General features: G+C 55.7%; 1 protein-coding gene across 1 annotated transcript; it reads right to left on the bottom strand.

Moving 5' to 3' along the window:
• Positions 1 to 2403: 2403 nt before the first annotated feature.
• Positions 2404 to 14783, bottom strand: LOC142004935 (olfactory receptor 10A4-like). Its single transcript, XM_074982613.1, has 5 exons — positions 14773 to 14783; positions 13593 to 13717; positions 13198 to 13248; positions 11706 to 11782; positions 2404 to 3372 (listed from the first exon to the last, which is right to left on the bottom strand). Exons 1-5 carry the CDS (start codon positions 14781 to 14783, stop codon positions 2404 to 2406), a joined length of 1233 nt encoding a protein of 410 aa, XP_074838714.1.
• Positions 14784 to 16268: the final 1485 nt, after the last annotated feature.

The following is a 16268-nucleotide window of genomic DNA, read 5'->3' as shown; positions in this document are numbered from 1 at the left end:
GAGGTTTGCTGTGGGAAAGGGGCTGCGAGTACCAACGCTGGAGAATGGATGTTCTAAGCCTCACAGTAAAAACCCTTAAAAGTGCAATCACCCAGCACTTGGCTGGGACACTGGCAGGATGTGAAGCCAAACCCCGGAAAGTGGTTTTGTTCTTCCTCTTCTCCTGCTACTGCTACTGATTTCCTGCCCCCCAAATGGATGTGAGAGTAGCAGGCAGTGAAGTGAACAGCAAAGGTTGATCTTCTTTTTAGGACACTCATTTCAGTTTGGGTTTGATGGAAAATTGATATTGTGACCAAATGAACTTTTTCAAGACAGGTGACTCAACTTCCCATGGAAATTGTACATTTTTGACAAACAGAAACACCATTTTGGCTTCAAAACAAAAAGCAGTTAAGTAGCACTTTAAAGACTAGCAAAATAGTTTATGAGGTGAGCTTTCGTGGGACAGACCCACTTCTTCAGACGAGAGCCAGACCAGAAGAGACTCAATATTTAAGACACAGAGAACCAAAAACAGTAAGCAAGGAGGACAAATCAGAAAAAGATAATCAAGGTGAGCAAGTCAGAGAGTGGAGGGGTGGGGGGGAAGGAATTGCTGCTCCTGGCTGGCTCCCAACACCCGGCAGTGCCTCCCACAAGCAGGTTGGCGCTTCTGGCAACAGTCTCACCCTGTTGACTCCTCTGGAGCTTGTGCTCCGCCCTGAGCCCAGATCCCTTTCTGCAGGACTCCTCCCTCGACAGCCACTTCCCCGGCTGGGTGTGACATGGATTGGGCCTTCCTCCGCGGAGCACTTTGCACTTGTCCTCATTCAGCTTCACCCCATTGACCTCAGGCCGTTTCTCCAGTGTGCCCAGATCATTCTGAGTTACGACCCTGTTCTCCCTGCCAGCTTGGTATCACCGACAGACGTAAGCAGCGCACTCTCCACGCCCAGATCCACATCGCCGAAGATACTGAGCAGAGCCTGTCCCAAACAGACCCCTGCAGAGCCCCCCTTGTTCTGCCCTTCCAGCAGGGCTGAGACCCATCAATAGCGACTCTCTGAGAATGGCTGTACAGCCAGTTATGCACCCACCTTACAGCAGCCCCATCTCAGTTGTATTTGCCGAGTATATTGATAAGAAGACATGTGACACCACAACAAATGCCTTCCTAAAACACAGGTACACCACATCCTCCCCTTCTCCACAAGCCTTGTTATCTTATGGCAGAAAGCTATCCGATTGGTTGGACATGATTTGTACTTTACACATCCATGCTGGCTGTTACCCAGCTCCTTTTCTTCTTTAAGATGTTTGCAGATCGATTCCTTAATGACTTGCTCCATTATCTTTCCTGGCACAGAAGTTAAACTGACTGGTCTGTAATTTCCTGGGTTGTTCTTATTTCCCTTTGTAGAGATGGGCACTTTATTTCCCCTTTTCCAGTCTTCTGGAATCTCTCCTGACTTTCCAAAGATGACAGCTAAAGGCTCCGATACTTCCTCTATCAGCTCCGCGACTATTCTAAGAGGGATTTCAACAGGTCCTCGTGACTCACAGACATCTAACTTCCCGAAGTAATTTTTCACGTGTTCCTTTTCCATTTTATCTTCTAATCTCACCCCCTCCCCGCTAGGACTCACCACGTCCGGCATTTCTCCATCAGACGTCTTGGTGAAGCCCAGAACAAAGAGGTCCTGAACCAGCTTTGTCATTTCCAGTGTTCCCAATGCTGTTCCTCGCTCCTCACTGAGCAACAGGCCTACCCTGCGCTTGGCCTTTCTCTTGCTCCTCATGTATTGCTGGTTGGCCTGACGGTACAACCAACATCTTTTCGCCTCCTTCTGCCTCACACAAACTCAGTTTCAGGACTCCCTCACACCTCTCCATGTCAGCATCCCACATGGCATTGTCAGAAGAAAGGGGTAGTAAGGAAAAGAGCTTTGCACAGTCTGACCTGGGAAGGACACGGACGGCGGAGGTGGACCTGGAATGAAACGCCTCTCCTGGGAAGCTTTGTTTTCCTTTCACATTTCCAATTTTGAAGGTCAAAAATCAGGAAGATACTTTGACTAAATCTGTTCCTTTGGGGTTTTTTCCCCCAATGAATTATAAATGCGGGGAAATCATTCTGCCTTTCAAATGTATAAAACATATATAAAGAGAAGATAGTCAAAAAGGTGCCACAGGACGTCTTGGTTTTGAAGGTACCGACTAAGATGGCTACCTCTCAGATGCAAAAAAAAATAGAAATTTAAAATTTTGGGGTAATTTGTCAACAAAAGTTTCTCTTCCATTTTCCTGAGAGGAAACGAAAAAATATTGAGAGCCGTTGGGAGAAATTCAGTAAAATATTTATTCATTTCCCTTCAACAGGATCCCCACCGCCCAATTTTGACTCACTCAACTTCTCAGTCTCTAGTTTCTCCAGTGGTGAGAAAAGCTGCTCTTCTGCACAGTTTTTCTCAAGGCTCCTTTCACCTCTTTGTTCCTCAGAGTGTAAATTATGGGGTTCAACACTGGTGAGACAATTATGTTCAATAGGGAAATCAATAGGTCACTCTGTGTAGTGGAGCCAGTGTTGGGTACCAGGTAGGTGATGAGGGCCGTTCCATAGAACACAGTCACCACCGTGAGGTGGGAGGAGCAGGTGGAGAAGGCTTTACGCCTTCCCTCCGCCGATGACAGCTTGAGGATGGTGGAGATAATGCGGATGTAGGACAGGAGTATCAACAGGAAAGGGCCCAGGGTGAACAGAACTGCCACCATACGGACTACAGCCTTAATCATTGATGTGTCGGCACATGCCATTTTCAACAATGGTGGAGCATCACAGAAGAAGTGCTGGATGCGGTTTGAGCCACAGAAGGGCAGGCTGAAAAGCCACATATTCAGAGGAACTCCCACCGAGATGCCAGCAGCCGATGAAGCCCCCGCGAGCAGAGCACACGCCCGGCCGCTCATGATGGTCGTGTAGTGCAGGGGGTGACATATGGCCACGTAGCGGTCGTAGGCCATGGCTGCGAGGAGCCAGCATTCCGTGAGGCCCATGATGGCATTGATGTACATCCCCACTGCACAAGCTGCAATGGAGATGGTCTTTTCCTCCACCAGGAGGTGAGCCAGCAGCTGAGGGACCACACTGCTGGTGAAGCAGATTTCCGATGCAGACAGGTTCACCAGGAAGAAATACATGGGGGTGTGGAGGGAGGGGCTCAGCTTTATCAGCAGGATAATGAGTAGGTTCCCCATCAGGGTGAGCAGGTAGATGACCAGAAGCACCACAAACAGAAGGAGTTGCAGCTCGTTAAGGTACGAGAACCCCACCAGGATGAACACATCGACGATGGTCTGGTTCCCTCCAGGGTCACCCTCGGAAGAGGTCATCTGCAGGGGGACAAAGAGACCGGGGCTGAGGCACATCAGAAATGTGACTGCAAATTAAAACATTTGTCCCGGTTTCCTTCCTGTTGGGACCCTTCTGACTAACACCTGCGGAAATTTCTCTGTAAATAACAGCAACTGAACCGGCCTTGCTCAGGGCTTTCAGTAGAGTCAGGGACATTTAGTTTGTGCACTCAAGGGGTTGACTGTCTGGTTCTGTCTCCTTGAAGTCAGGTTTCTCTGGGCTACTCACTGTCACTGGGTTAAGATTTTCACTGTCTTCTCCTGTCCATATGAAGGTGAGTTTCCCAGAGTTCTTCATTTTCATCTGATGGAAGAGCCGCTTGTCTCTGTCTCTGGGTTTCCAGTCCATGTTGTGTCTGTTGCATTTCCAACAGCTCTCGATTGGGCCGTTCTGTGTAAATGGGATGGAGCTGGACCTGACGGGGGTCTAATTCCCTCAGTGAATGTGGCGCTGTGTAAGTTGTGTCACTTCCAGTGGGAAAGTGCATTTACTGCTCTGCGTCTCTGCTGTCTCGCTGGTCTGAAAGGCGTGGTGAGAAGGAACGGTGCGGTAGGTTGATCCCGTTGTTGTGGATCAGCCTGGCGCAGCCCAGGGGTGATAGTAACAGCTATGTCTTCTAAGTACACTTGTATGGGCACCCCCAGCTCTTGCGGGGCTCCCCATGGGCTGTGTAAGATATGTCAGTGGGGTGGAGGCGGGTTCCTGAAGGCTGGGGGACGAGGGAGTCTTGGGGCTTGGGACGGTGGAGGGGTAGGAGTGGGTGGTGGAGTAGGTGGAGCAGAAGATGGAAGGATTGGGGGACCAGGGCAGGGGGCAGAGGGTGCTGCAGTGAGGACAGGGGGCTGTGGGGGAGGCCTTATTGCATGTGGTGGTTACGGGAAGGGGATGGGGGTGCAGAAGTCAGAGGGTTGGGGGGACACAGGGCAGGGGGTGGGAGGTGTTGGGTAGTTGTACACCAGGGAGATGATTACCGACAGGGAAGGGCCTATGAGGGCAGGAATGGGTCAGGGCAGAGGGTTTGGGGGGTGGGAGGGTCGGGGGTGAGGGCAGGAGCTGGAGGTGCAGATGTCACAGCAGAGTTTGCTGTGGGGGATCTCAGGGCAAAGGGGGAGGATGACGGAGTGAGGTGAGGGGGCTCAGGACAGAGGGTTTGCGGGGCGTTAGGGCAGGTGTTTGGGTTGGAGGAGTCTTTACCGGGGTGTGATGGAGTATGTGCAGGGTCCGGGAGGGTTGGGGCAGCTCAGGGCAGGGGGTGGAGGGTGCCAGACGGAGGGTGCAGTGTGGGGGTCATTGCAGAGTCTGGGGGTGAAAGTGTCACCGCAGACAATTTCCCAAATACGATTTCTCAAACGAGGGCACATTCTCCTCTCACTCGTATGTTAATGATACGAATAATCACACCAGGGCCCGGATTCCCCTGCAGTGATACCTCACGCCAGCAAACGGACACTGGGGAGCCGAAACACGCTGGAAACCTTTTTAAGATGGAGAAAATATTTAAAAAACCCAGAGGATGTAGACACTGAATCTCCATGAAAATTTTGAAACTCTTGAGAAAAATCTTTTAGCAAAATCTTCCCATTATTAATGACATATTGCTTTTGATTCAGTCTTTGGAAAAAAGACCGGAATTCAAGGGGTTTTTTATTTTTATTTTTTTGGATACTCTCCAGACACTCCCAGGCATTTTCTCCCGGTTTTAAGTTTGCTCATTGGAAAAATAAGAGGGGTGAGGAAAGAAAGGGGAGAAAAATGAATGAGAAGTTGAGAAAATAATTTTAATTTTTAAGATTAATTTTATTTCACTTTTTGACTACTTGAAAATGTAAAGATTGCAAATTTTGACCCAGGATTCCATGACAGAAATATTTTGCTCTTAACATTTCAGATCGCTTTTTAAAAAAATGACTAAAGACAGATCTTGTCATCCACAATTTGTTGACAGAATTTCGTACTTGCACAGTCAATTGTTTCTGTAGAAAAATGTCAACTCCAGAGAAGAGGGTGAAGTTGCTGTGAGAAACTCAGGAGAACGGTTTTGTGGGAAAGCCACTGACCTTGGGCTGCAGAGACCAAGATACAGTTTTTGTCCCACCAGACACAACTTGGCTGCGTTGACACTAGAATCCTCTGTTGACAGCAGTTACTGCTGGAAGAGGTGTCCTGACAAAACTTCTACCCGCAGATTGTGTCTGCACATAAAAGCAGCTCGATCTTTCAATCCGATCTGTCAACAAACCGCCCCCCTCCCCCGACCCCGGAGCATCTACAAGGCTTTTTAACACATTTTGTACGTAGACGCTTCACAGGGTTTGTCAACGACACCCATCAAAACCCCAGTTTTGTCTACACAACTGTAGGGTAGCTGGAGCCTTTTGTGCCCATAAACAATTCACACCCTCTCCTGGTCTGAGCTCTCCCAAGGAGAATAATGGAGGTGGGTGACCAATTCCCCTTGATCCTCTCACTCCTGACCTCTCCAGGGCCCTTTAAAAACCAGGGACTGCGACTCACTTTCCCTTTGTGAAACAGGGCGATGCTGCAGCTCCCTGCCTTGGTAGGAAGGCTCTGAGGGCCAGTCCCCTGACGACCGTGGAGCACTCAGGTACAAGGGCGAGGAGGTGGATCTCCTTGGCACAAAGGCAGTGAAAGCGGACAGGACATTGCTCACCACTTTCCTGTCAACCTCAGAGGCTGCCGAACTCACTGCAGCTGCTCAGGAGTGGAGGCTGAAGACACGCCCAAGGAATCAGCTCCAGACAGCTGGATGTAAAAGCCTGAGCACCTCTGGGCTGAGCTGAGCACCCACAGCTGTTGGGTCAGCTGCTGGAGGAGACCCCTAAAGCTCCATCCAGGCGCCAGCCTATGAGCAGGAGAGAGACACTCACAGGGATAGTACGGGATGCTCCTCAGCCCTTGTTGGACAGGTGGCTTTTGGACACTGGAGGCTGGCAGGTCCCAGCAGACAAAGGGCGTTGGGTGTCCGGCTCCCACTGAAATTCTGGGGCTTTGCAATTCCACAGTAAAGCTACGAGACAGCTACAGACGGGTAAACTTCTCTACAAGCAAGCAGCCGCCCTGGCAATCTCACTCTGGTTTTATCTGCAGCCCCAGATACCTCCCTTGGCTCTTTCTCGGTTTCATTCACACCACCACCTTGCCCCGGCATCTCTTAGCTCAGTCCTGCAGACCTGGTGTGGGACAGCCAGAGGCACAAAGATCTCGGACCATCCTGGGAGCAAAGCAGCTGTGGTTTGTCCTTCCCCTATCTGCTGAGAGTGCTCTGGGAACTCCAGGTAACATCTGGAGATCCCTTTGGAGGAGCACTCGCTCTGTGAGTGCCAGATGCTACCTCCCCGGCTAAGGCTGTTCTTTCCTGAGCAGTGCAGCCCTGAGCAGCTCTCATCTTAATGCTAATAACCAGTCCCCACCGTCGCACCGCACACTGTGCGAAGGAAAAGTCCGTACCTGCTGCGACTGGCCGTGGCTGTGACCTCAGAGCCGGCTGCCTCCCAAACATCGAGGGTGTCCTGGGGCGTCCGAGCTGATCATTGCCGTCCTGGCCAGCAGACGAAGACAACGCAGTTCCAAAGAGGTGAAAGCCTCATAAATCTCCCCATTAAGTGTTCACTAAGCCTGGTGCTGGGCGTGACGAGATGCTGAAATCCCCTGGAGCTTTACTAGGAACGATCACGAAAGTTGTTGCTCTGGAGCTCTGGGGATTTGCCCACAAGAGGCGTCATTAGTAACTTTAGGAACTTTCTGCAGGCTGACTTTGTGCCACGTGAAAAATCACTTCTTTGGGTTGTTGTAAATCTGCTTCGTGCTGATGTCATTTGGTCACCGGCTAGTTCTTGTGCCACGGGAAGAAGTAAATAACTCTTCTCTATTCTGCAACGAAGGGTCCTGTGGCACCTTATAGACTAACAGAAAAGTTTGGAGCATGAGCTTTCGTGAGTTAACTCACTTCTTCAGATTCTTCTTCTGAAGAAGTGAGTTAACTCACGAAAGCTCATGCTCTAAACTTTTCTGTTAGTCTATAAGGTGCCACAGGACCCTTCGTTGATGCTACAGATCCAGACTAACACAGCTACCCCTCTGATCCTCTTCTCTATTCTGTTTCTCCATTGAGTAGAGGATTGTGATTTGCTTCGCTGACAGCAATTTTTCCTTTTGTCTTCCATGTGGAGAAAGTTAAAATGTTCCAGCCTTGGAAGTGTTTATTCTGAGAAATTGGCTGGAGCAGAAAACGTTCAATTTCCCCAGGGAAAACTTGCTTTGCAACCACAACAAACCCAGTGTGGGACAGGAAGTGTTTAGAAGGAACAAAACCATTGATCTGAATTTCATTCTGGTTTTACAGAGCAGGACTGTGGCTGCTCCCTTCACTCTGGGGACTGAACTGCCCTGACAGCAGGTCCTGCCATAGGAACGGGAAGCAGGTGAGTCCCCAGGCCCGCAGACAGAGCGACCCCACTGCACAGCACCAGCAGCGGGTGTATTGTGGGAATCCCACTGAGAGGGGCAGTAATATGGCCGTTCCTGATCAAGGGGAGGACGTCCAGCCCTGGACTGAGACTCAGCAGGTCTGGGCCCACCAGTTTCCAGCTTGGTGACTTTAGGCAAGGCCCCGCCCCTGTCTGTGCCTCAGTTTCTCCATCTGTAGAATGGGGATAATGGACCTTCTCTCCTCTGGAAAGTAGGTTGTGTGCTGCTGAAGAGATGACCTCAGAGTCAGTCCTAACTGTGTGACAGAGCCTCGAGCAGGCCGTGGTTCCAGCTGAGGACGTACAATACACTCTAGCAAGAGAAGGAGCCTTAATAGCAGCGCCCTTGTGTCCACGCCAGGGCATAGACCAGTGTCTGGTTAACACCTCCTTGGTTACACTGGCCTGTCTGCTCAGGACTGATGAGTTGGGTGGGGCCAAGGGAGCAGCCCCTGGGATGTTACTGCCCAGCCCACTCTGCCCCAGACCCAGCTGCCATTCAGTGGGGCTCCAGGGGAACCCCTCCAACCTCCAGAGGGGCTGGCCAGGGCCAGGACACCAGCCTTGGGCGGGAAGGGTGGGTGTGGCAGTGACATCACAAAGGCCTGTGGCAGGACCTCAGCCTATTGGAGGACAGGGATGACCTCACAGAGAGACCCTGACAACAGCCAATCAGGACAGAGGCGCGAGGCGGGGACAAGCTCAGAGATCCCGCGGCTTGGCAGCAGCCGGCGCCTCCCCAGGGTCTCTGCGGGGGCCGGAGGGAGAACTGGGACCGACGGGCGGGGCAGGAGGAGCCTTGTGGGCGTTTTCTCCTTCCCTGCGGCCGGTGGGGCTGGGCCCGGGGAGAAGGTGGGAGCCTCCGAGAGGTTTGGAGCCTGCTCGGTCTGGTTCCCCTTCGCCCCTTTCCCTCCCTCTGGCTGCCCCCTCCTGCCTCGGCCCCCTTTCCCGGCCCCCCGCCAAGCAGGGTGGGTGGGGGCGGGAGGCCTCCCACGGAGCTGGGGCTGGCAGAGCGCTGGGAGCCGGCGGTGACCTGGGCCGGCCTTTTGCATGTTTTCAGGAGTGTCTTGAGGAGGGGGGAAAAACGTTGCTCTCCTGGGCCTCTGAGGGCAGGACAAGGAGCAATGGGCTGAACCTGCCCCCAGGGAGGTTGAGGTCGGACGTGAGGAAAACTCCCCACCTGGCCGGGTGGTCGAACACTGGAATAAATCGCCCAGGGGCTGTGGAATCTCCATCCCTGGAGACGTCTCAGGGCAGGTTGGACACACACCTGTCAGGGAGGCTCCAGCCGGTGCTGGGTCCTGGCGCGAGCGCAGGGGACTGGACTCGACGTTCTCTCGAGGTCCCTTCCAGGTCTCCTGTTGTGGGATTCACAGCCCAGACCGACCAGTCCCAGGCCAGCAGGGGCTGGGGGGTCGAGCTGCTTCTCTGCAGTTCCTGCCTTGGCGCAGTCCCCGAGTCTCTCTGGGGCTGTGTCTGCACTGCTGCCCTCCTGGGGAAGAGGAAATGCAAATGAAGTGCTCATTAGCATATGTCACACGCTCATTTGCATATCCCCTTCAAACACTTTTTGCAAAAGAGGCTTTTTTGCCAAAAAAACCGCACTGGACACGCGGCCATTTTGTGCAAAAATCATGTAAACCTGGGACCCCCCATCCCCCCCTTCCCCTGCAGGCTCTGCAGGGCCTGGTCTGGCCTCGGGCCGGCCCTGCGGGGGACCTGCGGGCAGAGCCCCAGAGGGCAGCAGGACAGCTGGGAGGGGAGCGTGGGGGTGGGGGGGCAGTTTCCCTGGGGCAGCGGCGGAGCCCGGCTGTAACTCACCCCCCACCCGCACTGCCCGCGAGTGACCTCTGAGCCGGCTCCCGGACCCCGGCGTGGGCAGGCGGCTCCCACAGGCCGCAGGGCGGCAGCTGCAGGGCTGCACCTGGGAGTGACCCTGGGGCAGAGTCAGAGCCGGGCCTGAGCCAGACGTGGGCCCAGCTCATCTGCTCCTGGCTCAGGGAGCCCCTGGCACTTTAAGGGCCCATGTTCCAGCCCCGGCTCCAGCCAGGCTCCTGCCCGGCCCTGGGTCCCTCCTCGCCCCCTGGAGCCGCTGGGGGGAGTCCCCATGTAGGCCCCTGCCCAGCGCCCTTTGCCCCAGGAGCTGGGGGTCTCGTCCGGCCCCTCTCCCCAGTGGCTCAGCAGAGGGACGTGGGGAGGGGGCTCCTGGGGGGGGCTGGGGGCTGGGGGCAGGACGCTGATGGGCCCCGTCTCCTCCCTTCCAGCACAGCTCAGCACAGTCCCCACGTAGGGAGCTGGGGGCCCAGCCGGGACCGTCCCTCAGGGCCCAGCCGAGGACACCGGGCGGCCGGCCAGGGAGGTGCCGGACCCCTCTCCCCACTGCTGCTGCGCCAGAGGTAAGGGACCCGCTGGGCACCGGCCCCTGGAGCAGTGACACCGCCAGGCGCCAGGCCGGGGCCCTGCGGAAATGCCCCCCAGCCTGTCCCCCCCCGGGAAATGGGAGCCCGGTCGCAACGCGCCAGAGCCCCTGGGACCGGCCCGCGGGAGGGGGCGTCTGTCTGCCCCCCACCCCCACCCCCGCTCCATGTGGGACCAGCCCCTCCCCAGCACCAAGGCGCCGGCTCTTCTGTGGGGCCAGGGCTGCAGCCCCCTGGGAACCCAGCCCCAGCCAGGCCCTGGGGCAGCCGCACGCTGCAGGGAACAGAACAGCTGGGGGGCGGGACGGGGGCGGGGGCAGCAGCTCCTGCGCCCATAGGTGGGAGGGGTCTGGCCCTGGGGGCACTAGAGAGGTGCTGAGTCCATCTCAGGGCCTGGCTCCCCCTGAGCCCTGGTTCCCGGGGCCCCGCGTCCGACAGGCCGTTGCTCTCTTGGGACAGGAGCAGCCCGGCCACGGGGACGCGCCAGCTCCCCCGGCTCAGCCTGGCGCCAGGTGCCCGCGGCTCGGCAGGGGCTGGGCCAGGGCAGGCGCCGGCTGCTGGGGAGGGAGGGAGCCGCCGGCGGGAGTCAGCGCCTCGGTCGCAGCTTTTCCCGCTCACGCCGGGCCGGGAGCCACAGCACCACCTGCAGCCTGGACCGGGCTCCCGTGGAGAGGGAGGGGCTGCCCCCCGCGGGGGATGGAACCGCCCCCGTCTCCTGTCCCGCACAGGGACCTGCCCAGCGTTGTGCGCCAGGGCCAGGTTATGGACTGTAGCCATTGGGCAGCACTGCCCTGAGAAAAGGGGCAAGGGACCGGCTCTGGCCATTGGGACGCACAATGAGGCTGAACAGCCGGCCCAGCGGCCAGGGCCCTGCGAGGTTACACATGGGACAAGGGCAACGGAGGAGAAACCTGCCTCCCTTCTGTGCCGCCGCCGCCATCGCTGCTGCTGCAGACTAAGGACGTCACAGAGATTCGTTTCCTGGTGGGTGGAATTTCCATCGACTGCTCGAGGAGCTGGTGGACACTTCTGCACTTTGACATGGACGTGAGCCCAGCGGGGCCCTTGTGCATTTGAAATGGGAACTCCCTGTGCAGCGCGGGGCCAGCGGGAAATCCGGAGACTCTGGTGCATTTCGAAGCGGAAGCGCCTCATGGAGCCGAGGGTCAGTGGGTCCCGGGCACCACGCAGCATCTCCCCAACCCAGGATCCGCTGGGGAATTGGGTTCTGTGGAAATGCCGCAGGGAGCCCGCGGTGAGCTGGGGAGTCCCCGGCTGCCCCTGGCTCCACGTGGCGCTGCCACTTCGAAGTACCTTCTCTTCCCCTCCTCTCCTGCCCTTATGTGACACAGGCAGCAAGTCGGGGGGAATTGACTAGTCAACACGACCTATTTATCCCACAGTCACCTGGTCCTTCACATCCTCACTGCTGGCCGTGCTGAATTCCACGCTGGGAGGCTGCAGAGCGGCTGCCTCTGACCTGGCTGGGAGGGCAGCAGGGCCACCAGCAGCAGCGCAGAACGCAGGGCGCCATTCGATGGCGTTGCCGCCCCGCCTGCTGCGCCCCTGCTGGGGGCAGCTCTGTCTGCCCATGTGGGCGGCGGGAAAGGCAGCGCCACCCCAGCAGCAGCGCAGAGGGCGGGGTGGCCTGGCGAGCCATTGACTCCCTTCCTTGTGCACCCTGCTGGTGGCACTGCCTGACGGGGGCTGGGCAGTGGGATTGGGTCCGGTGCCCAACCTGGATGGCAACCCCACCGCCAGCAGCAGCGCGGGAGGGAGGGAGGCCTGGGCGGGAATTGCAAATCCAAGTCCCTCAAGCCAAATTTCTTGCCATATTCCCCAGAGGAAAACAACACTGCCTCAGGCTGCAACAAACAAAAGTCACTGAGAGGCTGTGTGCGTGTGTGTGTGTGCGCGCGTACTGCATGCCCCGCCCCAGGGCAGACCCACCCCGCACTGTGTGTGTGTGTATGTGTGTGTGTGTGTGCGCGCGCGTGCTCTGCAGGCCCCTCCCCGCCCCAGGGGAGACCCCCCCTGTGCTGTGTGTGTGTGTGTGTGTGTGTGTGTGCGCACACTGCAGGCCCCGCCCCAGGGCAGACCCCCCCACACTGTGTGTCTGTGTGTGTGTGTGTGCACACTGCACACCCCGCCCCAGGGCAGACCCCCCACACACTCTGTGTGTGTGTGTGTGAGCGTGCACGTGCACTGCAAGCCCTGCCCCGCCCCGCCCCAAGCCAGACCCCCCGCGCTCTGCGTGTGTGTGTGTGTGTGTTTGTGTGTGTGCGCGCACACGCACTGCAGGCCCCGCCCCACCCCAGAGCAGTCCCCCTGTGCTCTGTGTGTGTGTGTGTGTGGGTACGCACATGCACTGCAGGCCCCGCCCCGCCTCAGGGCAGACCCCCCGCACTCTGTGTGTGTGTGTGTGTGTTTGTGTGTGTGTGTGTGTGTGTGTGTGTGTGTGTTAAGGGAAAATCATTTACATGTCATTTTATGTGCATGTTTAAAGAGTTTGTTTTCTTAGCTTAGCACTAGCAGCAAAAGTCATTGAAGCCTTCGGCCCAGGTCACGCTGAGCTGAGAGAAATGCTGAAAACAGCAGCTGCAGAACCGGTGAAAACTGCCCGATGTCGTGCGAATTGGAAGTTTGCGAAATGGAGATAAAAGGAGAATGTGGGGAGTCGAGATAACGGCCTCCTAAAGAAGATCAAACACCCAGCAACAGACTGTCCTCTTAGCAAGGGAACCATCCAATGGGGAAGAGTAACGACCCCTCCTCAAATGAGGGGATTGGACTTTGGACAGGGGTATGGGCGGAGGTACAAACTGTAAAGGGTATAATTGCCAGTGATTTCCGGAGGCACCCAGCTGGAGCTGTAATTCTGTACCTCAATAAAGGATACTTGTGGATTGGACCATGAACTTGACAATCTGTGGGATCCTGGAGTCGAACCCTGCACCACACTGGCGGAGAGTGAGAGAGAGAGAGTTAAATCTTTCCTTAGCAGTACCAAAGGGGGCCAGGCTCATGGGGGAGAAGAAGCGTCCCACAGGCCAGTGATCTCCCTTCCACTCTTCAGGTGGGGGATAAGGATGCTGGGTGATCAACCCCCCCACCCCCCCAAGGGTCTAACCAGCAGGGGCCAGACGAGAAATGGGAGGGGATCTGCCAAGCCTGTGAGCCCTGCACAAGTGTGATGGGTCTGTGCAGAAAATGTTTCGTCCCTTGAGTTAAATGTACGAATCACAAATCAGCTCTTGGCCCAAAGGAAGCTGCTGCCAGAGACCTCAGCTGTACCCCTGCGTCTGTGCAGCGCGGGCAGCCCGGCCTCGGGGCAGAGCGGGTGGGTGGGGGCGCTCGGGGGGCAGCGCTCATCCTGGATTCTCAGGCTGTAGGTGATGAGATCGACCGGGGAGCCCAGACTGTGTGGGAGACGGAGAGCAGGAGCTTTAGGGTGTCGTGTTCGGGTAGGACGTGCACAGCCACCTGGAGCCCCCAGAAATCTGGACCCACCCTGGGGGGAGAGGAGCAGGGAGAAAAGGCCTTTGCTTCCCTCCGGCTGCTGAGATTCTAGGGGTGCGGCCTCGTCCAGCACTCAACACAGCAGGGAAGAGAAGGAGGGGGAGTTAGACAAGGGGCGAGGTGGTTTGGCTTTTCTTTATTTCAGAGGAAGGGAAGTCAGTGGAGGAGGTTTAATGAGTGAAGGGGAGAAACTTTAGCGGCTTCGGCCTCCTTTGTTCTCCTGTGCAACCAGGGCGTTGTAGCAGGACGTTAGGTGAGGTGAGTGGGTTGCTCCACAAAAATCCTTTCCCACATGATTCAGTGCACATCCCTGTCCCTGGAACGACCAGAGGTACCTGAGCACATCCACATGGAACTACAGAAAAGCAACGGAGAGTCACACACCAGATGTTTTGGAACATGTTGGTTCAGGCCCAGTCCTGGTGTCACCGCCCTGCAAACAGGGGAGTTACACCAGGGAGTTTGTCCCATGTGTCCCATGGGGGTGGATGGTTTTAATGAGGCCCTCTGGGAATTAATTAACAGCAACGTTAATTGTGTCGTGTCTCACTGAAAACTCACTGCAACTTGCCCTGTTTTCAGGGGACATGACACAATTAATGTTGCTGTTAATTAATTCCCAGAGGGCCTCATTAAACCCATCCACCCCCATGGGATACATGAGGGATGGCAAAGTTTAGAGTCCACTGAAATAGTTTGGTGTGTGTGGAAATCCCAGATTGCCCAGTTACTGCAGACGGGTTTGCTCAAGGGCTGGGAACGTTCCCCTAGGCTTTACTGAGATGGATCCAGGGGCTTTTGCTGCTGTCTCGGCGCTGATAAAGGATGAATGGCAATTTGGTGGCTTTGGCACCTTTCCCACTGCACAGTGAGAAATGCCCTGACCACGGCTCCAGGCCTAAGACCTGTGTGAGGTCAACGGGTGGAGAATTCTCGAGTTCCAGTGGAGTCCGACCTGTTCCTCATCGTTCCTTTGTTTAATACCCAATACCCGCGTCTACACGTGCCAGCTACTTCGAAGTAGCCGCATCAACTTCGAAATAGCGCCCACCACGTCTACACGTGGTGAGCGCTATTTCGAAGTTGACATCGACATAAGGTGGCGAGACGTCGAAGTCGCTATCCTCATGAGGAGATGGGAATAGCACCCTACTTCGAAGCCGAACCTCAAAGTAGGGCACTTGTAGCCAATCCACACCCCGCAATATCGAAAGAGCGGCGTCCGCCATGGCGGCCATCAGCTGAGGGATTGCGAGACGCTCTCTCCAGCCCCTGCGGGGCTCTATGGTCACCGTGTGCAGCAGCCCTTAGCCCAGGGCTTCTGGCTGCTGCTGCTGCAGCTGGGGATCCATGCTGCATGCACAGGGTCTGCAACCAGTTGTTGGCTCTGTGGATCTTGTGTTGTTTAGTGCAAGTGTGTCTGGGAGGGGCCCTTTAAGGGAGCGGCTTCCTGTTGTCCGGGAAGTGCTAGTCTGCCCTGTGACCCTGTCTGCAGCTGTGCCTGGCACCCTTATTTCGATGTGTGCTACCTTGGCATGTAGATGCTCCCCTGCAGCACCTACTTTGATGTGGTGCTGCCCAACGTTGACGTTGAACGTCGACGGCACCCGCCCTAGAGGACGTGCAGACTCTATTCATCAAAATAGTTTATATCGATGGCGCTACATCGAAATAAGGTATTTCGATGTAGCATACATGTATAGACGTAGCCAATAAGTTTCTTCTGAGTAGGAATGAACATATGTAGAGAAGCTGGGGGAATTTCTGTGCATAGAGTGACTCGTCAGCTAATGAGCACCACCAAACGCTGTGCTAGTTAAACACTCCAGCGTATTCATTAATATCTGTCGTCTTCTTTGGAGAGACATTCGTGGTTCTTTCCAACTGAGATTTTCCAACAAACCCTGTGGAATGAGAGGCTGAAAGGGCATTGAGACGTCATTCGGCGTCACACTTGGAAATCCCACTCCAAGTGAATGGTTGGTGAAACAGTGCATTGCCAGAGGGCAAGGACAGTGGGTTGCTCTCTCCTGCGTGATCTTTGCCTGGATTCCTACAGTCTGAGGACAAGACGGGGTTGTGAGGTGATCCCGTCTGGAGAATCTCAGCTGGCGGTGCCTGAACCCACCCCAGCAAGCTGAGCTGCGGGCGAGGACACTTTGCGGGGAGATAACACGTCTCTCTGGGGTGTGTTACAGGAGCGTTCGCAGCTCCCAAGGCCAGAAAGGACAATTTCCATGGTGGGGCTGGATCCCGTACAGAGCACTGGCCAGAGAACTTCCCCAAAATGATTCTCTTTGGCCGTGGCTGCACTCGCCCCTGCATTTCGGCAGGGGGATTCGAATGAGCCACTTCGGCACATGCAGACATACGGAGATAAATACATGTACACACACACACACACACACACACACACACACACAGAGACAGAGATAAACACACATACATACC

Source organism: Carettochelys insculpta, chromosome 32 (genome assembly GCF_033958435.1).
Source record: "Carettochelys insculpta isolate YL-2023 chromosome 32, ASM3395843v1, whole genome shotgun sequence".
Lineage (NCBI taxonomy): Eukaryota > Metazoa > Chordata > Testudines > Carettochelyidae > Carettochelys > Carettochelys insculpta.
The sequence above is the reverse complement of the archived record's forward strand: the minus strand, read 5'-3'. Positions and strand labels throughout refer to the sequence as shown.

Bases quoted from the DNA above. Each gene is read 5' to 3' on its own strand.
- LOC142004935 (XM_074982613.1), bottom strand. The intron at 13,249-13,592 runs GTACAGCTGAGG...AGTGTGGTGCAG, and splicing joins CGCGCTGCACAGACGCAGGG to GGTTCGACTCCAGGATCCCA. The intron at 11,783-13,197 runs GTATCCTTTATT...CTGCCCTCCCAG, and splicing joins GTTCATGGTCCAATCCACAA to CCAGGTCAGAGGCAGCCGCT.